We start from the raw sequence: 20165 nt of genomic DNA on the forward strand, positions 1-20165 counted from the left end.
CAAAACCCGGCGACTTCAATCGCTCCCTTCGATCAAGCAGCATGCGAGTCAGCTACATTTTGATCTGGAACTTATTGTCGCCATTTACAGACGTTCGGATCCAGCGATACCTAGATTCTACCTGCTACGGGGTTGATCTAATGATCTAGACTTGGTTGGAGCCAAGATGGACTAAGGTGTCAAAACTGTCAACCAGAAGAACGGCCATTCCGCAAAGCGGCATGTTCCTGCATATACACCACGGTTTAGTCTAGATGACTTTTCACTGACATCAACTCGAACAATGCCAGACGCCTTTGACCTCCACCTTATACCCTCATCGACCTTCACCATCCTGTCGACGCCCTGGTGGGATAATCGCACAGTCACTGTGCCAAATACTGCTGCTTATGTAAACGAGATGTCGCCCCCTCGGCTTCACCGCCTTGAAGGTATTCGTTTAGCAGCCAATCACAGCAACCGAGCCAGTAGCTCCCACCCTGACCATACCGCTTCCGGTATAATTCCTGCTGGGATTAGCTTGTGGGGCAGACAGTCAAAAGGCAATTTTTTTCTCCTCGAGTTTTTCTCTCTTTTTCTTTCTTTCCTTTCTTTGGGAAAGGAAGACTTTCTCCATCAGCAGAACGTTTCTATCGTCGATCTGTTGATTATTTTCATTTGATATCCATCTCTACGAGTTCTGATAGAAATCCCGTGGAGTTTTCTCTCTTTATATACACAATGCCTATTGCCAACGGTGACGCTCTGGGCCGCGCCATGAAGGCTGAGATTCAGGATCACACCAAGGCCCTGGAGGTCCTGGAAAAGGAATACTCTACTAGAGATGGCCTTGATGTTGATACCCTGCTTGATTCGGACAAGCACGGTGCATTGACTTACAATGACTTCCTGATCCTGCCTGGTTACATCGGTAAGTCCATTCGCAGAGATTTCTGATCTTGCGTGAAAGGACCGTTCACTCATACTGGTCAAAGGCTTCGCTGCTTCTGATGTTTCTCTTGATACCCCCGTGACCAAGCGTGTGTCGCTGAAGGTCCCCCTTCTCTCTTCCCCTATGGACACTGTCACCGAGCACAACATGGCCATCCACATGGCTCTGCTGGGTGGCTTGGGTGTCATTCACCACAACTGCGCCCCTGAGGATCAGGCCGAGATGGTCCGAAAGGTTAAGAGATACGAGAACGGCTTCATCCTGGACCCTGTTGTTCTTTCTCCCAAGGCCACTGTTGGAGAGGCCAAGGAGCTCAAGGCTCAGTGGGGATTCGGTGGTTTCCCCGTCACTGGTAAGTTCCACTTTATTTACATTTTCTCCTCTTCTTTGTTTTGCGTGATGATTTCCATCTATCTCTTATTATAACTTTCGTTCCACTGAGTCGACGAGAGTCGGTGTTGAGAAACAGAATTAATCTGATACCACAAACAATCATGCCTCTTTGTTTTGATCATTGTTATGTGGAAGCCCAAGGTCTAACTCGTGACTTTACACAGAAAACGGTACTCTTCGTTCCAAGCTCGTTGGAATGGTCACCTCCAGAGACATCCAGTTCTACCCCAACCTTGATGATCCCGTCACTGCCATCATGAGCACCGACCTTGTCACCGCCCCTGCCGGCACCACTCTGGCTGAGGCCAACAATGTCCTTCGTAGCTCCAAGAAGGGCAAGCTTCCCATTGTTGACGAGAACGGTCACCTTGTCTCTCTGCTGTCTCGCAGTGATTTGATGAAGAACCTCCACTACCCTCTGGCATCCAAGCTCCCCGATTCCAAGCAGCTGATCTGTGCCGCTTCCATCGGTACTCGCGAGGAGGACAAGACCAGACTCAAGCTGCTTGTTGAGGCTGGTCTGGACATTGTCATTCTGGACAGCAGCCAGGGTAACAGCATGTACCAGATCGAGATGATCAAGTGGGTGAAGAAGACTTTTCCCGAGATTGACGTTGTCGCCGGTAACGTTGTCACTCGGGAACAAGCCGCGGCCCTGATCGCTGCTGGTGCCGATGGCCTGAGAATTGGCATGGGCAGTGGCAGTGCCTGTATCACCCAGGAGGTCATGGCCGTCGGTCGTCCCCAGGCCGTTGCCGTGCGCAGCGTTGCTTCTTTCGCTGCCCGGTTCGGTGTTCCTTGCATTGCCGACGGTGGTGTCCAGAATATTGGCCACATCGTCAAGGGTCTTGCCATGGGTGCCTCTACCGTCATGATGGGCGGTCTCCTTGCCGGTACCACCGAGTCTCCCGGTGAGTACTTCGTTAGCAACGAGGGCCAGTTGGTCAAGGCCTACCGTGGCATGGGCAGTATCGCTGCCATGGAGGACAAGAAGGCTAGTGCTGGTAACAAGGACACCAAGGCCAGCAACGCTGGTACCGCTCGCTACTTCTCCGAGAAGGACCGCGTCCTCATCGCCCAGGGTGTCGCCGGCTCCGTCCTCGACCGCGGCTCCGTCACCAAGTTCGTTCCCTACCTTGCTGCAGGTGTTCAGCACTCTCTGCAGGACATCGGTGTGAAGAGCCTTGAGGCCCTCCACGATGGTGTCAACAAGGGCATTGTTCGTTTCGAGATGAGAAGCGCCAGTGCTATGGCTGAGGGTAACGTCCACGGCCTGCACAGCTATGACAAGAAGCTCTACTCGTAAAGAGTCAAAACTCAACTTTTCTTTTTCTGTTGTCTCTTGTCACTCAGGCTCTATTCACACGATGATACACGCTTGGTATGAAATTTAAAAATTGGGCATGATGGGTTAGGATTTTGATGTGGAACGCACCTTGGATGATCTTCTTGTTCGGTCGCAATGTTACTGTTCGAAGTAATTATGCTTATGAGACAATTCTCGCATTGTCATGAATATAAAAATTTTAAAATATGCTTTTTGCTCCTTTGTAATTCGCTCGCATAATCTATTATCATTATCCTCTTAAGGCTCTATCGTCCCTCTGCAGCCACATGGCGCCCTTTAGGCATTGCGTGGGGTAACGCAGAAGAAGCCTAGGTTCCACTGGCCATTGCCAAGGTTACCTTACTGATGGTTCAGAGCTATCCCCGTTCATCATAACCAGTCACCAGGCTAAGTACAAGGCCATTTCTTATATATAAACGGAGACAGCCATTATTGCCGAGCGTCCTTGCTGGCGCTTTGTTCTTCAAGGTCATGATCCCATTCCCTCCAGCTGTCTCAACGTCTCGGATCATCTCCAGATCTGTCGTGTCTTTCAACCGTCGGTTAAAGCTGGTCCGAGGTACACGCTCGTGGTATACACAACGCCAAACACCCTGTCATTGGAACAGGCCCGACTTCAGAAGATACTCTTCGGTTTCGAATCCAGGACAGTCCGTCGAATCACAGAAAATGCCTGCCAAAACGGGTGACCGTTCCAAAGTCAAGCCAGCAATACCCCGGCCGAGCTCAAGGTAAGCACATGCCATGTTGTCTAAGCATCCATCATGTCAATTGAGATGGGATTGCGTTTCCCTCCCCCTCCCTCCCCCAATTGCTTCGACTGCGGATATCGTTTTTTCCCCCAGTATTCAGCTTACACGCTGCAGCGTTGTTCTCATTTCACCCAAGAACGAAGTCCTCTTACTTCACCGCGTCAAGACATCTACGTCATTTGCATCGGCCCATGTGTTTCCCGGAGGCAATCTTTCAGCACAAGATGGGGAATGTCCCGCGGCAGAGGATCCGAAACGGCACGAAGACGCGCCTTGCTACCGCAATGCAGCCGTCAGGGAGCTGTTCGAGGAGAGCGGGATCCTGCTTGCGCGAGATCAGAGCACAGGTGCCATGCTCGCTGTCTCTGAGGAGGATAGAGAGAAAGGCAGGCGGGAAATCCATCAGAATAAGACGACGTTCGCCGCGTGGTTGAAGAAGCATAAGGCCGCTGCTGTACCGGATATTGGTGAGAACCCTACTATCTTCTACAAAGATACCGAATTGTTTATCTCATGGAGTCACAGATCCATTAATCCCATTCTCGCGGTGGATCACCCCTACAAATGTCCCGAAGCGCTACTCGACACAGATGTATCTCTACTTTCTACCTCTACCAGCCGAGTCGAACACATCGCTCATAGATGAGATCCCAGGCCCAGGCGAGCGGGAAGAAATCCAGGTGCCTACCGGCGACGGCGGCGTCGAAGTGACAGAAGCCATGTTCCTGCCCGCAGCCGAATGGCTGCGAAGAGCCCAAAGCGGAGAGATCATCATGTTCCCACCGCAGTTCTTACTACTCCATCTAGTATCGCAGTTCCTGGATAAAGAGCCCCGAGCGACGCCTTCGCTAAATGAGCTCACGCAGCGGCGCGCGCAGCTGGTTGAGTTTGCTCATTCAGGGTCCCCACCGTGGACGGAGAAATGTATCTCTCCCAAAATGCTCAAGATGTCCTCGGACGGACGGACGGTATTGGCCTTGGACCATCCCGGACCGGAGTTGAAGGGCACGAATCGGGCAGGGGAGCCAGATCGCGTGGTGTATGTACAGTTCAAAAAGGGGACTGCCCGGAAGCTCGAGGTGCGCTGGAAGAAGGATGTATTTGCCGAGCAGCAGATGAGCAATCTGTAAACATCACCTAATTCCATAGTACATCGCAACATGACTACCTGAAGCACAACAGCACTAAATAATGCATACACATCGACGCACCCGAGTCTGGAATAATTGGCCCAAAAATTACCGTACCTGAATTCCCGAACCGTAAGATACGATACCGCCACCCGCGCCACAACCCACGCACCGCCACACGAAATCGCCAGCCCTCGATAAAAGGTCACATGACCCACACAACCCGCTCGTCAAAGCGGGATTTTCACGAAACAGTCCGCCCAGTTGAACCCGCCAGCGCACTTCCGTCCTTCCTCACCGTCGTCGACCTCAAGCACCTTCTACACAACCGCCAAAATGGAGAACGATAAGGGAGAGATCGTCGATCTGTACGTTGCATGCTACCCCCCCCCAAACCCCAAATCTCTTGAGTTGGTTTTTTTGTCCGCGGGTATATTGGGGAGCCGGGAGGTGAAATTGAGATTGTGATCGCGATTCTACACGCACCCACGGGGCCACACAGAGATATCGGCTGGGGAGATGAGAGGAACAGTTCTCGACATTCGATGGCCAGCGATGCGTTGGAGACAGCAGCCTCCTTTTTTGGGAAATCTTTCGCGATTCAATTTCTCTTTCTCCTAGGGCTCCCCGGTTACCTACGACAAGAAGCGACATATTGGAATATACCAAACATGCTGCAAGGAGTACTTCCAAACTAACATGATATTTTTTTTTCACTTTTCTCCAGCTACGTGCCCCGCAAGTGCAGCGCCACCAACCGCATCATCAAGGCCAACGACCACGCCTCCGTCCAGATCTCCATCGGCCAGGTTGACGAGAACGGCCGCTACACCGGCGAGAACCAGACCTACGCTCTCTGCGGCTTCATCCGTGCCCGTGGCGAGAGCGATGACTCCCTGAACCGCCTTGCCCAGCGTGACGGTTACGTCCGCAACGTGTGGTCCGCCTCCAGCCAGCGGTAAATATGAGGGGTTTTCCCTTGGTGTTTGCGGTGCTGACGGGTCGGATTGGATGTAAGTCTTGCGTCTCTCTTTCCTGTTTGGCAGGTCGCACTGGGAGCGTTGTGTACTGATTTTTGTTGATAGGAAAAAGACGTGCCGATTAGATGGGGGTACGTCGGAGAGTTGATGTTCAAAAATCATTTTCTTAAACCACAGTCAATGCAGACTATTTCATCCAAACCAATCAATCAATCCATCTATTTCACAAGGGACTCGTGGTGGGGGAGGTGTCTTCGCCCTACTTTTTAATATTCTGTCTGCTGTTGCTCGTTTGAAGAGTCGTCTTGACCACTCTCCAAGACAACTCAGTCTCATGTCATGGGAGCCCTACTCCCTCGTAGTTTTCTTGCATAACATCCGGCGCATCAAGGCCTCCTCACCCACGGGATCGGATTGAGCGTCGTCAAGATATTCATCGGATCACCGTTCCATGAGCGAGGAGGTAGACAATTAATCCAGCCGAATATCACATCCCGCCTACTGAAGAGCCACTGTCGCAAAGCGCATGCGCTGGGGCACAGATACGGGTGGAACATGCATACCATGATACCATAAGTAGACATGCTAGGTATTCTGATGCAAATGCAATAATAATACAAAAGCCTTCTTAAGACTTCGATGTTCTATTCAATGATCATTTTTCCATCAAACTCGTTACCACGTCAATAAATTTTGAATGTTTTGCTTTTTTTTGCATTAACGAGGACATTGAGAATATCAAGGTATCGAATCGAAGGTCAATTCTTTTTATCAGAGCCTCCCGTGTGTATCAGTATCCCCCATCCCGCAAGTCCATCTTCTAGTCTTTCTCCAATCTGACGGCAGGATTCGTCTCGATGAAATTGAGATCAACCTTGTGGCCAAGGAGTTCTCGAATGTTGCTGACGGCGTACCTGTAGAATTGTTGTCAGTTCCCATATTGCCAGATACAGAGACTTCGTCGCAGCGTTCGAGGAAACTTACTTGATCATGGTTGGTCTCTCCAAACTTAGACCCCAGCCATACACTCTCATGTCCTTGGGAAGACCCATGGGCTCCAGCATCTCTGGTCGGAACATACCACTGTTTCCAATCTCAACCCACTTGCCCAGTCCCTCGTGGTAGCCGAAGATCTCCATGCTGGGCTCAGTGTATGGGTTGTACGCGGGCTTGAAGCGCAGCTGGTGGATGCCCATCTTCGCGAAGAAAACCTCCATGAAACCGATCAGACCACCCAGCGTAAGACCGAAGTCGGCAATGACACCCTCGATCTGGTGGAACTCAGCCAGGTGAGTAGCGTCGACGGCCTCGTTACGGAAAACTCGGTCAATACTGAAATATCTCGCGGGTCGCGGGTTCTGCGCGAGCTTGTGCAGCATATAGGTCGACACGGAGGTGGTGTGCGTGCGGAGCACCAGGCGGAGAGCCTCGTCTTTGTTCCAGGGGTAGCGGTATCCGATAGAGCCGTACTTGCCGTTCTCGTGGACCTGACGGACATTATCCCAGTACTCCTGATAGTCAAGGGGCTTCTGCGTGGTCGCTGCAGAGGCGGGCTGAACGGACTTGGGGCGGTGGGGGTCGTTCAAGGGATCCTCGCGGGGAGGGTCGGCTACGGCGGGGTCGGCGATGTAGAAGGTATCTTGGAGGTCGCGGGCGGGATGTTGCTGAGGGACATAGAGAGCGTCGAAGTTCCAGAAGCCCGTCTCTACGAAGCGGTTGGTGGGCATCTCCTCGAAACCCATCTCGAAGAAGATGTTGCGGAACTCCTGTCGCACCTTGTTGAGAGGGTGGAAGGTACCGGCCGGGGTAGGAGCACCCTTGGCCTTGAAGTTGTAGGGCTTCAGCGTGGCTGTCTTCCACGATCCGTTTGCGAGCATTTCCGCTGTCAGGTCAGTCTCCTCCTTGACGAATTCCTTGGCGAACTTGGGGCCCTTCGAGATGCGGAAGGTGATGACCTTCTGCAGCGCGATCAGTTTCCGGCGTTTAAGGTCTGTAATCGCCTTCTGGTCCTCCAGCGACTGAGTCTTCTTGATGGTCAACATCAGCTCGCGAGTGTCGTCGACGATAGATTCGGTGGTCGCCCGCAATACATCCTTGTCCTTCTTGATCCAGCCCTTCTTGAAGGCATTGCCCTGGCCAACCTTGGCGTTTTCCTTTCCCACGATTCCAGGCAGATCGCCGATCTTCAATCCATCCATGGCGGCCACTACAGCCTCGAAAACCTTGGCCTCGTGGCTGCCATTGGCAGCGATATCTTCACCTTCCGGGGTCAAGGCAATGACTTCCTTGTCCTTTGTCTCATATTCGACCATGCTCCGCGAGGCTAGACGATCGAGCGCACTCTTGACGTTTAGTGAGGGGGTGGAGGGGAAGGCTTCGTTGGAGAGAATCGGGCCGTCGGACGTGGACAGGGCGTCCAAAATCGGTTGTGTCATATCGGACGCCATGGCTGCTGTCTTGGAGGACTGCAGTGGAAGAGCGAGAGTGGTGGAAGAGGCTATGAGGTGTGGGAGGAAGTGGTGAGAACCCTTTCCAGTGACTCGGGAATATCGAACACTATTGCAATAATAATACCCACTACTAAATTGTGACTCTTTTCGGGCCCTGTTACGGAGGATGCAACAGACCAGAAGCGCAATCCCGTGACCTGGGATTGATCTACCCCGCCATCATCCGTTTCTTCTTAGTTTTATTGACCATCATGATGCATAGTATTAGGTGCGTCTTGTCTTTTATCTCCCTCGCTCGATACTGTGAGTCTGTGACTGTGGGATAATCGAAACGATACTGTCCAAGGTACACGGAAGCAGCTTTTTATCCGACTGATTTCCTGCTGGTTACCTGCTGGGCATTCCACACAATACTTGGAGCAGCGTCATCCCTACAATCTGGATCCCAGGCTGATCTAGCCCTCTTCTCAGCTGGGCAACAGCCTTGTTCTCATGATCTGTCTTGGCTTGGTGGTCCGGATCCCTGTTCTTGTCAAGATGCGACTGGTCCCAAGGCATATCCATTCTGACAGCTGGCATGGGAATGAGAGCGGTCTATATCTCGCGAACTCGCGATGGATCCAATATTCCCCCTTGGTTTTTGAGGCGGGCTCGAATGGCAGGATGATTAGAAACATTCTTAATATGAGAGAGAAAAGAGAGACGGAAACAAAAGGAAAAAGATTCAAGTCAAAAGATAGAGAGTTGTGACTTGTGAGGCACTCTGTAGCACAACCCGTACGTCGATAACTCGATAGATCTACTGCGTATTGCGAAACTGTCACATTTCAACGATTCAGATTATCCATGATGGCCAAGGAACAGGGAATCAACGGGCAGGTGAGACATAGGACACGCAGGATGACAGGGCCTGTACATCCTCGACTGTCCATGCGACTGCGTGACAGGGAGCGTTGAAGCCATGATCATCTACAGAATACAGATATAATCATGTCGATGGACAGACCTCCATCCGATGTATTGAACTCCCTGGATCTGTCCCATCTCTCAAGCCTCATGCAATCTATATGTTGTCCACTAATGTGATAATCAGAAGTAATAATCACCAGGGCTGCAAACCTGCAAAAGGGATCTACCTTACTCCGTAGATGTATGAGACCCGTTCCATACCATGATACCTAACCATACGTGTAAGTAATATCGACGGATCCTTGGATACTGTCAGGTCAGGTTTTTTAACTTCCATCTTACCGCTGTACCTTACCTACCTTTACCTACCTACCTACATAGGTACACTTCAATAATACCTTACTGACCAGGGCAGTCCCTAGTCAAGATCATTGGCTGGATGGATGTCTCTTCGGACCCTCAAGAGTGGCCGGTAAGATTCGGCTAGGGAACCTCGGGGGTTTGGGCGCAGCTCTAAATTCTCCATCGGAGACCACAGAAAGAGTAGAACAAAGGAACGGAGTACAACCAGACTGGATAACATAGCTTTTAGTTTGATCGGTAGACACTAGTTCGAAAAAATGAGACGAAGGGTCGAACCATTTGCTCCAGTGGGATTGGGTTAACCACACAAACTGTTGAGGAACTGGAGAATGTGAGTGGCTCAGTGGTGCGGTGTAGATGGAAAGTACAGAGGATGAAATATAGTAAGGATTCAAGTTGATGAGTGGACAGTCGAGTTCTTATCCCAACTATCCCAATATAGGATAGTATTTCTTTCGGAATGAGGCAGAGCTAGCTTCTTTGATCGTCTCTAAAGCCACTCATGCCAAAGGGACAACCTCCAGTAAGATGTGATGGTTCCTAGTAGACGGACTGAACTTAAGTTAGAAGATTGGATGGAGACACACGGATGGGGTTTAGGTCTTGGGGGGGCGATCACCGCTGGTCCTCGACTATCGGAGTAGGAACAACTACACATAGTACTGTGGATGGGGCTGAGATGAAGATCAGTATGGAGCCTGGAGGATTATCATATGGCATCCGGATTCTGGAGTATGTTCAATTCATTCATCGGTTAGTTAGTTACAGGGATAGAGATGGGTAGGAATATAGAATTTTCTTATCAACTACAGAGTCTGAGACAACTTTATATAGATCCTCCGTAGGCTTCAGAGGACCCATACTTGAACAATACATAAAAGAGATTCGGACCTAGATATAAATAGCAAAATTGTTGCAGATTTTTACCAAGGCATGTAATCCATGTATTGGCTGGTTTACCAGTACCGTACTACAGTATTCACATTACCTTACCACCCATGAATGTATCATACAACAATGATACAACCACCACTTACTTACAAGTTACAGTACCTACTTCCACTTGGTACTAAATAGATGCTCGCTCTGCAACTGTAGTAAATCGGTCATTGTAGTCTGCAGAGTGAGAGCTCAATCTAATCCATTTTCTTCACCTTTCTACTACATAGTACTGTCTCTCAAATCCGTCCCAATAATAATCCATAGTATATCAAATCAGCAGAATCATACTAACGTAGAGTACTAGAGTGGACAGCCAAACCCCCCCCCTCCCCTCTCTCCCATGATCCAATCAGCAGCCCCCTGACCCCCTCAGTTCCTGTTTCCTTCTTTTCCTTCTTCTTCTTCTATTTCATTCTTCCAGCACAGTCACCGTTCAGTAGTGAAGCTGCTTCTTCTTTTACTTTCAAGAGAGAGAGAAAACCTCTTCAGTTCGATCATCAGGGGATTGCAAATAAACAACCTTTCCATTATCTAGTCTACTGGATCTCGAACGGAGGATTCCCTCGTGGCTTTTACGAACTACGACCAGAGTACATTATTGCCCCCCCCTTTCATCGTTCCGTATTTTTTTTTTTTTCTTACCCACTTTGTTTTTCCCTTACCAACGGTTTTTTTTTTTTTTTTTTTTTTTTTTACCTGAGGTTGACTCGGTACGGAGTAAGTTTGTTCGTCCAGATTTCCTCCTCCGCGTCCAAATAATAACTACTACCTATCTTTTTCATCTTTCCCTCTGTGTCTGCCTATCTGGAATCCCTCGATTCTTGACTCTTGTTTCTTGACTCGCAAAAATCTCCATTCACATCCTCCATTCCCTGTCCATATATCTTAATCGACAGGGGGGAAAAGTCTTCCATCTCGGGGAGGGGGATTTTCTTTTCTTTTACGCGACAAACGCCCCATGTCTTCATAGCAGGTTCGCCTGATCGTTCGTGTCAGTAACCCACGGCTTTCCGTCTGGTAGGTTCATCACTTCAGTTCCAAGTTCACTTCACCGATCCCAGGTCATTCATTATTCGGACCAACCTGTTGGAACCCACAACCATTGCCATCCCATCTTCCTCTTCGAATATTTTCTTCTTCTTCTTCTTCATCACCAGCAATCTGATCTTGAATGATCGCGATCTTGCTGTGCTTTCTCACAGATCACATTCATCCTTCCTCTTCGGAGCGTTGAAAGCCTCATCCTCTTTTCCCCCGATCCCCCTTCTCTTCCCTTCCCTTCCCTCTCTCGTCCGCCTCAAGTCTGTCCCGTTGATATCACTTGTTTTTCTTCTCACCGAATTTTTTGGCATTCCTTCCTATCATTTATATCCTCCTAATCTTTCTCTCAACTTCCCTTCACGCTCGTTATTTACTCGATATCGAATTCCGTCCTCCCCTTTTCTCTGGTCATCCGACTCGGAGCGCTCAACCTTTTTTTTTCCTTCTCTATCCTTCCCCTTCCCCTTCATACATTCCATATGTCCCAAAATTAATCGTCAGGTGGTCAACAGGCACGATGGCTGCCGCAGATGTGACGCTCGCTGCCGCTACTTCTATTCTCCAAGGCCTGGCCCGCGACCCCGATGTTTTTTCGAGCTCCGACCTGAATGCTTCTCATACAGCCTCCAATGGCTGCGACACAAAACTCGTCAAATTACCCGGCGATCCTAGTCCGGCCCAAGCGGCGTTTGAGAATGAGTTGGAGGCTTTGATCCGACGGGTTCGCCATCTGGAATTTCAAGTTGTCAGTCATCAACCATCTCCCCGAATCCTCCCCAACCCGTCTCCGTCTGCCGCCCAGGATTCACATAGTTTCCTGTGCTCTTTTGGCCTCTCTCGCTTGTCCTCTCATGAAGAAGCTGCTTCTAACTCTTCTTGCGCCATGCAGCAGGAAACTTCACGACGCCGCCAGAAAACAAGACGTGGCCGCCCTGAGGCGGAAGACAATGAAGCCGACGAGGCTCTCGATGACGAAGAGACTGATGCCGATGAAGAAATCGATTCGGGAACCCGCTTGGTCCGCGAGGAAGATATCAGTTACCTCCGGAACCACGTGCAGAAGCAGGCGGAGGAAATCAGCTTCCAGAAGGGTATTATCGCTCAAGTTCGTGATGAGCTGCAACAACAGGAAGAGCACACGCGGCGAGCGTTGACCAAAGTCGAGAATGAAGATGTGGTCCTTCTGGAGCGTGAACTACGCAAACACCAACAAGCCAACGAGGCTTTCCAGAAAGCGCTCCGGGAAATCGGCGGCATCATCACCCAGGTCGCCAACGGTGATCTGTCCATGAAGGTCCAGATTCATCCCTTGGAAATGGACCCCGAAATCGCTACGTTCAAGCGCACAATCAACACCATGATGGATCAGCTGCAGGTTTTTGGCAGTGAGGTGTCTCGAGTCGCCCGCGAGGTCGGTACCGAAGGTATCCTCGGTGGGCAGGCTCAGATCACCGGGGTCCACGGTATTTGGAAGGAGCTGACTGAGAACGTCAATATCATGGCCAAGAATCTCACGGACCAGGTGCGGGAGATTGCCGCGGTCACGACCGCTGTCGCCCACGGTGATCTCAGCCAGAAGATCGAAAGCCGGGCCCAGGGAGAAATCTTGGAGCTGCAGCAGACGATCAACACCATGGTGGATCAATTGCGTACATTTGCCACGGAGGTCACCCGCGTCGCCCGTGATGTCGGTACAGAAGGTGTGTTGGGTGGACAAGCCCAGATTGAAGGAGTCCAAGGCATGTGGAATGAACTTACAGTGAACGTGAACGCCATGGCGAACAATTTGACGACTCAAGTGCGAGATATTGCGACGGTCACCAAGGCCGTGGCCAAGGGTGACCTCACCCAGAAGGTCCAGGCCAACTGCAAAGGAGAAATCGCCGAGCTGAAGAATATTATCAATTCCATGGTCGACCAACTGCGGCAATTCGCTCAAGAGGTCACTAAGATCGCCAAGGAGGTCGGTACGGATGGTGTCCTCGGTGGTCAAGCCACTGTCAATGATGTGGAAGGTACCTGGAAGGACCTGACAGAAAACGTCAACCGAATGGCCAACAACCTGACCACCCAGGTCCGAGAGATTGCCGATGTCACCACAGCCGTCGCCAAAGGTGACCTGACCAAGAAGGTCACGGCCAATGTACAAGGTGAAATACTCGATCTCAAGAGCACTATCAACGGCATGGTGGACCGTCTGAATACGTTCGCTTTTGAAGTCAGCAAGGTGGCCAGAGAAGTCGGCACAGACGGTACACTCGGGGGCCAAGCCAAGGTTGACAATGTGGAAGGCAAATGGAAAGATCTCACCGACAATGTCAACACCATGGCCCAGAATTTGACATCTCAAGTGCGAAGTATCTCAGACGTCACGCAAGCGATTGCAAAGGGTGACCTCCGCAAGAAAATCGAGGTGCATGCGCAGGGGGAGATTTTGACCCTCAAAGTCACAATCAATCACATGGTGGACCGGCTTGCGAAGTTCGCAACCGAGCTGAAGAAGGTGGCTCGTGATGTCGGTGTGGATGGCAAAATGGGCGGTCAAGCCAACGTGGAGGGCATTGCCGGAACCTGGAAGGAGATCACCGAGGACGTCAATACAATGGCGGAGAACTTGACGTCTCAAGTGCGAGCCTTTGGTGAAATCACGGACGCTGCCACAGACGGCGATTTCACCAAGCTTATCACCGTGAACGCCTCCGGAGAGATGGATGAGCTGAAGCGCAAGATCAACAAGATGGTCTCCAACCTTCGAGATAGTATTCAGCGAAATACTGCCGCCAGAGAGGCGGCCGAATTGGCTAACCGCACCAAGTCTGAATTCCTGGCAAATATGAGTCACGAAATTCGAACTCCCATGAACGGTATCATCGGCATGACCCAACTCACCCTGGACACGGATGACTTGAAGCCTTATACACGAGAGATGTTGAATGTCGTGCACAACCTGGCAAACAGCCTGCTCACCATTATCGATGATATTCTGGATATTTCAAAGATCGAGGCTAACCGGATGGTTATTGAAAGCATCCCGTTCACTGTCAGAGGAACCGTCTTCAACGCTTTGAAGACGCTGGCAGTCAAGGCCAATGAGAAGTTCCTCAGTCTGACATATCAAGTCGATAATACCGTGCCAGACTATGTCATTGGAGATCCCTTCCGCCTGCGTCAGATCATCCTTAACTTGGTTGGCAATGCCATCAAGTTCACCGAGCATGGCGAGGTCAAGTTGACCATCCGCAAATCGGACCGAGAGCAGTGTGCTCCGAACGAGTACGCCTTCGAGTTTTCCGTCTCCGATACTGGCATTGGTATTGAAGAGGACAAACTGGATCTCATTTTCGATACCTTCCAACAGGCGGATGGATCGACCACGCGCAGATTCGGCGGCACAGGTCTCGGATTGTCCATCTCCAAGCGACTCGTCAACCTGATGGGCGGTGATGTGTGGGTGACCTCCGAATATGGTCATGGCAGCACATTCCATTTCACCTGCGTGGTGAAACTTGCTGATCAGTCCTTGAATGTCATTTCATCTCAGCTCATGCCGTACAAGCATCACCGTGTCCTCTTCATCGACAAGGGACAAAACGGTTTCCAGGCGGAGAATATCATCAAGATGCTTCAACAACTTGAATTGGAGCCTATCATTGTGAGAGACGAAGATCACGTCCCGCCACCAGAGATACAGGATCCTTCCGGCAAAGAGTCGGGTCATGCCTACGACGTTATCATTGTGGACTCGGTAGACACTGCTCGCTTGCTGCGGACGTATGATGACTTCAAGTACGTTCCCATCGTCTTAGTCTGTCCGCTGGTTTGCGTAAGCCTGAAGTCGGCGCTGGATCTGGGTATCAGCTCCTACATGACCACACCCTGTCAACCGATCGATCTCGGAAATGGCATGCTACCCGCTCTAGAGGGACGCTCGACCCCGATCACCACCGATCACTCCCGATCGTTTGATATTCTTCTCGCCGAAGACAATGATGTCAACCAGAAACTGGCGGTCAAGATTCTTGAGAAACACAATCACAATGTCTCCGTTGTCGGCAACGGATTGGAAGCTGTGGAAGCTGTCAAGCAGCGTCGTTACGATGTGATCTTGATGGACGTCCAGATGCCTGTGATGGGTGGTTTTGAGGCCACCGGTAAGATCCGAGAGTATGAGAGGGAAGCCGGTCTCTCCCGCACGCCCATCATTGCTCTCACAGCACACGCCATGCTTGGTGACCGCGAGAAGTGCATCCAGGCTCAAATGGACGAGTACTTGTCGAAACCTCTGAAGCAGAATCAGATGATGCAGACAATCCTCAAGTGCGCGACCTTAGGCGGTTCGCTTCTGGAGAAGAGCAAGGAGTCTCGACTTTCCAGCAGCGGTGAGCTCCACCACTCCGATGGGAAACGTCCAGGTATGGAAACGAGGGCTATCACAGCCTCCGGGTCTATCGGTCGTGGCCTTGCAAGCCCCACTGGCGAGCAAGCTGAAGATCTTGCAATGGAGAGGGTAAGTTCTTCGCTCCTGTGGACATTGCCTTTCTAGATCATGATTAATGACCTTATGATGATAGGCCCTACTGCGATCGAACAGCTCATGAGGCATTCAAACAAGAAACAATTTCTTTCCCATTTTCTCCTTTTTATGATGTCAGATAGCCTTGATGCGAACTTATACCCTTTCTTGTTTGCGCAACTGCAAAAAAACCCTGATCCTTGGCATGGCATACATGCCCGCCCGTTCCAGGTGCTTTCCCCAGGGATCAAGGCTCTTGTGAGACTACATCCTCGATTATCACGACATACGCCTTCCTTCGTTTTTTTATTTCCTCAATCCGGAACTCTATCACTACCTTGCATTAACTTGTCGCTGACCTTGTGTCAACGTTCAAGGCAAGCCATCTCCTCCTGTCGCTGCCCATATCACATTGTGTTTTTGGTTTTGATTCTGGCCTTGCTCTTTCGATGTTATTCTTTGTAAGGTGTCCGGCGTATGGAATCCATTGGCGAGGTCTGCATTTCTTTCGCATGGACCTGCGGTCTGGAGACTTAGACGATATGGGACAGTCGAAGTGGCGAAGATAGACCAGCATTCTCCTCGGGAAATCCTTCGTTTCGCTGCAGATCTCAGACTCATTTCTCCTGGGGTCTGCATCTTTTTATCCTTGATTCCTCACCTGTGCATTCCCAATCATTCTCGCCTTTCTTGCGTCGAGCCATGTTTCTTGCGGTTCCATTCTACCTGTACTGTACTTAATTCCAATGCCGAGACCCACGGGGCCATCGATACGGAGTCTGGATGCTCCAAGTTGATATTTCCCGGGGTCTCTGACTCTTCATGACTTCCTTCCTCTTAGAGACCAACATGGCACGTACAAAATGCTCCCTCTCTGACGGACAGTCTGAGATCACATACCGTTCATTGTTCGTCGCAAGGGAGCATAAGCTCCCACACGTCACAATAGAGAAAGAGCACACTTACAAGAAGTCTGCCCGAGTCATTCACTCTGGAACGGCACAGGAGCATCTAGAAAGCACTTTTTATGTCATTAGTTCTATCTAGATCTAACCAATTGGGTAAAGATTAGATTTATCTCGGACAATAGAGCATTTCAATCCAGGGCATACAACTCAGCACACAGAAAAAGAAGAAAAGCAGGTCAGACAATAAGGAAACAGTGAACGTGCAACAATTTCTCCCACTCCCACCACTACCACAATATAGCAGGAGATAGATGCTTTATCTCGTCCGCTCGACTCTCTTTGTACGCATCTCCTATTTCCCCCAGTCAACGCGCGCATCGCGGACTCTCAAGCCCGAGAGTGAACCATAGAAGGCTTCTTTCTCATGCTCGTGGGAAGGAATTCCTCCATCGTCCGCTTCTTCTTCTGCTTTTTTGGGTCGATCATCGGGGTGGCTTGTCCCGCTGGCGGCTGGCCGGGAGGACCCTGTGTCGTCGTGTGGGTGCCAGACGGACCGGTCGCTAAAGGGGGGGCGCCAGTGTTCCCGCCGCCGCCGCCGCCGCCACCACCACCGCCTGGCGGGCCAGTTGGTCTGGCTGTGCCGCTGGGAGCGCCGGGTGTGGAGCCGGGCGTGGAGCCGGGGACAGGGGTAAGAGTCGTTCCTGCGCCGCCGCCGCCGCCTGGCGGGCCAGTTGGTCTGGCTGTGCCGCCGGGAGCGCCGGGTGTGGAGCCGGGCGTGGAGCCGGGGACAGGGGTAAGAGTCGTTCCTGCACCGCCGCCGCCTGGCGGGCCAGTTGGTCTGGCTGTGCCGCCGGGAGCGCCGGGTGTGGAGCCGGGCGTAGAGCCGGGGACAGAGGTAAGAGTCGTTCCTGCGCCGCCGGGAGCGCCGGGTGTGGAGCTGGGCGTAGAGCCGGGGACAGAGGTGAGAGTCGTCCCTGCGCCGCCGCCGCCGCCGGGGTGGGTTGTTGGGATTCCTCCTCCGGGAAGACTGGTGGAGTTAGGCGCACCGGCGCCAGGTCCCGTGGGGACGGCGTGGGTTGTGGTTGCGTTATGTATGCCGCCTCCCGGGGCGGTGGTGGTGAGGTTTGAGACCGGTGGAGCGGAGGGCTTGGTTACGCTGGAGGTGATGTTGGGCGCGACTGACGGTTTGGTGGGCACGGCGGGGACGGTTGTGTTGGGGAATCCCGTCATGCTTCCGCCGCCGGGACCTTGCGGGACCTTGGTGCCCGGGGGTGCGGGAGGGGTGGTCTCGCCTCCGCCTCCGGGCTTGGGAGGAGCGGTTTCCGTCCCGGCTGGCGGCTTGGCTGGGCCTGTAGCACCTCCGCCAGGTGGCTGGGTCTCTGGTGGAGCGGGGCCTCCGGATGCTGGGACAGTTGCGGTGACGCACGTCGAAACAGGGGCTGGAGGTGGCCCTCCAGGTTGCACGGGTCCAGGTCCGCTAGGGCCACTGGGGCCAGTGGCTTGAGGCGGGGTTCCGGGGCCTTTAGGTCCTTCAGGTCCTCCAGGTCCAGTGGCTTGAGGCGGGGCTCCAGGTCCTCCGGGACCACCGGGTCCCCCAGGTCCAGTAGCTTGAGGCGGAGATCCGGGACCGCCTGGAGGTGCAGTTGGGACGGTACATGCTCCGCCGCCGCCGCTAGGTGCTTCAGGGACGCCTGGACCACCGGGACCGGGGCCACCAGGGCCGCCAGGAGGACCAGTGTTGCCCGGAGGGGCGGGAGGCGCAGGAGGGCCGGTAGGACCTGGGGGGCAGACAGTTTCAGTGACTGTGACAGTAGAAGTGGCTGTAATCGTCGTTGTAGCCGGAGAGCAAGGTGGACAAATAGGCGTCTCAGTGACTGTAGTCGTCATTGTAACTGTGGAAGAAGGGGGACAAGAAGGTGCCTCAGTAGCTGGACACGGTGGGCACACAGCCGCTGGTGGACAAGTAGGGGCTCCTGGGCCGGTTGGTGCTGGGGGACCTGTTGCCCCCGGTGGGCCTGTCGCTCCTGGAGGAGGGCCTGTCGCGGCTGGCGGACCAGTTTCTGGTGGTGGACCTGTTGCCCCCGGAGGACCTGTCGCGGCTGGGGGACCTGTCGCGGCTGGCGGACCAGTTTCTGGTGGTGGACCTGTTGCCCCCGGAGGACCTGTCGCTCCTGGAGGACCTGTCGCGGCTGGGGGACCTGTCGCGGCTGGGGGACCTGTCGCCCCCGGAGGACCTGTAGCGGCTGGGGGACCGGTTTCTGGTGGTGGACCTGTTGCCCCCGGTGGGCCTGTCGCTCCTGGAGGACCTGTCGCGGCTGGGGGACCTGTTGCCCCCGGAGGACCTGTAGCGGCTGGGGGACCGGTTTCTGGTGGTGGACCTGTTGCCCCCGGTGGGCCTGTCGCTCCTGGAGGACCTGTCGCGGCTGGGGGACCTGTTGCCCCCGGAGGACCTGTAGCGGCTGGGGGACCAGTTTCTGGTGGTGGACCAGTTGCCGCCGGTGGGCCTGTCGCTCCTGGAGGACCGGTTCCTGCCGGCGGACCGGTTGCTATTGGACAAGAAGTTGTCAAGACGATGGTCGGCCTCGTCTCTGGGGGGACGGAATGTGTCACAACAATGCATGATGACTGAATTGCTGATTCGGGAGCGGTTGGAATGCCCGGTACGCCACCTCCAGGAGGCACCCCTGCTCCAGTAGAGGTGACAATAGGTTGAGAGAGGGAGACGCTCCCACCAGCTGTTGGGATTGCTGGGGGTGATTCAGTGGCAACTCCTCCCGGAGGTGCTGTACCTGGAATCGATGTAGCACCGGTTCCTGGCGATCCGGTAGCTGGGGGTGATTCAGTTGCAGCGCTTTCAGGTGGCCCGGTAGCTGAAACTGGTGCTATTGCAGTTTTTCCGGAGGGTGCAGCAATTAAGCCTGAGGAAAAGGCGGCGCTGGCAAGACCTGCCGATCTCAAGAGCTCCGGGAGCGAGGCTTCGCCGTGATCCGGACTAGGGGCGGCTGCCGCTCCATTGAGAAGCACCCATGCCGTTGCAGCTATGGATAGGAGCTGGCTCCTAGTGTGCATCTTGAACAAAGGCAGCCACAGAGGGGGGGTTGGGAAGGCCAACACGAAAGACACGACTCGAGGGTAATGAGCGGCGCTTTCAGACAGCTGGTGGTTTTGAAGACAACACCCTGAATTCGGGATGAGGCATCATTATGTACTCGGGTCTCGGTTGAATGATGAGGTCGGTATGTCATCCAACACAGGGTGCGGTATCAGACGCAGATGTAATGGCTACAGCGCGATTCTTACAGCCAGTTTGATTCGGACGTCCTATTGGAACTCATCGGGGGGCTGCAACCACGGGCTGTTGAGTCAACCATAATCCTGATTCTCAGCCTGGTGCTGAGATCTGGTGATATGGATCTGATAAAAGCAGCACGAATTGGTTTGTCAAGAGGTGGTATGCTGGTCTGGAACTTGCACCAGCGGCGGCGGCAGCTTTCGTGGTTGTGTG

At 52.7% G+C, this 20165-nt stretch overlaps 6 protein-coding genes across 6 annotated transcripts, besides 14 other annotated features; 4 read left to right on the forward strand and 2 right to left on the reverse strand.

Moving 5' to 3' along the window:
- Positions 1–720: 720 nt before the first annotated feature.
- On the forward strand, positions 721–2630 carry ACLA_090890 (putative IMP dehydrogenase; the record flags this gene model as incomplete). Its single annotated transcript, XM_001272821.1, has 3 exons — positions 721–910; positions 975–1283; positions 1489–2630. The coding sequence occupies 3 exons, from the start codon at positions 721–723 to the stop codon at positions 2628–2630; spliced, it is 1641 nt and encodes a 546-aa protein (XP_001272822.1).
- Positions 2631–3341: 711 nt separating this feature from the next.
- Positions 3342–4554, forward strand: ACLA_090900 (NUDIX hydrolase; the record flags this gene model as incomplete). The annotated part of the gene is made up of 3 exons (XM_001272822.1): positions 3342–3403; positions 3539–3891; positions 3950–4554. The coding sequence occupies 3 exons, from the start codon at positions 3342–3344 to the stop codon at positions 4552–4554; spliced, it is 1020 nt and encodes a 339-aa protein (XP_001272823.1).
- A 336-nt stretch (positions 4555–4890) lies between these two features.
- rps21 (40S ribosomal protein eS21) lies at positions 4891–5516 on the forward strand (the record flags this gene model as incomplete). Its single annotated transcript, XM_001272823.1, has 2 exons — positions 4891–4922; positions 5282–5516. The coding sequence occupies 2 exons, from the start codon at positions 4891–4893 to the stop codon at positions 5514–5516; spliced, it is 267 nt and encodes an 88-aa protein (XP_001272824.1).
- Positions 5517–6354: 838 nt separating this feature from the next.
- Positions 6355–7981, reverse strand: ACLA_090920 (phenylalanine--tRNA ligase subunit alpha; the record flags this gene model as incomplete). The annotated part of the gene is made up of 2 exons (XM_001272824.1): positions 6355–6448; positions 6519–7981. 2 exons carry the CDS (start codon positions 7979–7981, stop codon positions 6355–6357), a joined length of 1557 nt encoding a protein of 518 aa, XP_001272825.1.
- Positions 7982–10866: 2885 nt separating this feature from the next.
- Positions 10867–10891: a microsatellite.
- Positions 10867–10892: a microsatellite.
- Positions 10893–11459: 567 nt separating this feature from the next.
- Positions 11460–11483: a microsatellite.
- A 273-nt stretch (positions 11484–11756) lies between these two features.
- On the forward strand, positions 11757–15782 carry tcsC (putative two-component osmosensing histidine kinase (Bos1); the record flags this gene model as incomplete). The annotated part of the gene is made up of 1 exon (XM_001272825.1): positions 11757–15782. One exon carries the CDS (start codon positions 11757–11759, stop codon positions 15780–15782), a length of 4026 nt encoding a protein of 1341 aa, XP_001272826.1.
- Positions 15783–17047: 1265 nt separating this feature from the next.
- Positions 17048–19729, reverse strand: ACLA_090940 (putative extracellular threonine rich protein; the record flags this gene model as incomplete). The annotated part of the gene is made up of 1 exon (XM_001272826.1): positions 17048–19729. The coding sequence occupies one exon, from the start codon at positions 19727–19729 to the stop codon at positions 17048–17050; it is 2682 nt and encodes an 893-aa protein (XP_001272827.1).
- Positions 17244–17275: a microsatellite.
- Positions 17271–17578: a microsatellite.
- Positions 17312–17340: a microsatellite.
- Positions 17417–17445: a microsatellite.
- Positions 17507–17644: a microsatellite.
- Positions 18654–18987: a microsatellite.
- Positions 18711–18822: a microsatellite.
- Positions 18729–19128: a microsatellite.
- Positions 18747–19128: a microsatellite.
- Positions 18840–19182: a microsatellite.
- Positions 18873–19186: a microsatellite.
- Positions 19730–20165: the final 436 nt, after the last annotated feature.

Source organism: Aspergillus clavatus, genomic scaffold, assembly GCF_000002715.2.
Source record: "Aspergillus clavatus NRRL 1 1099423829798 genomic scaffold, whole genome shotgun sequence".
Lineage (NCBI taxonomy): Eukaryota > Fungi > Ascomycota > Eurotiomycetes > Eurotiales > Aspergillaceae > Aspergillus > Aspergillus clavatus.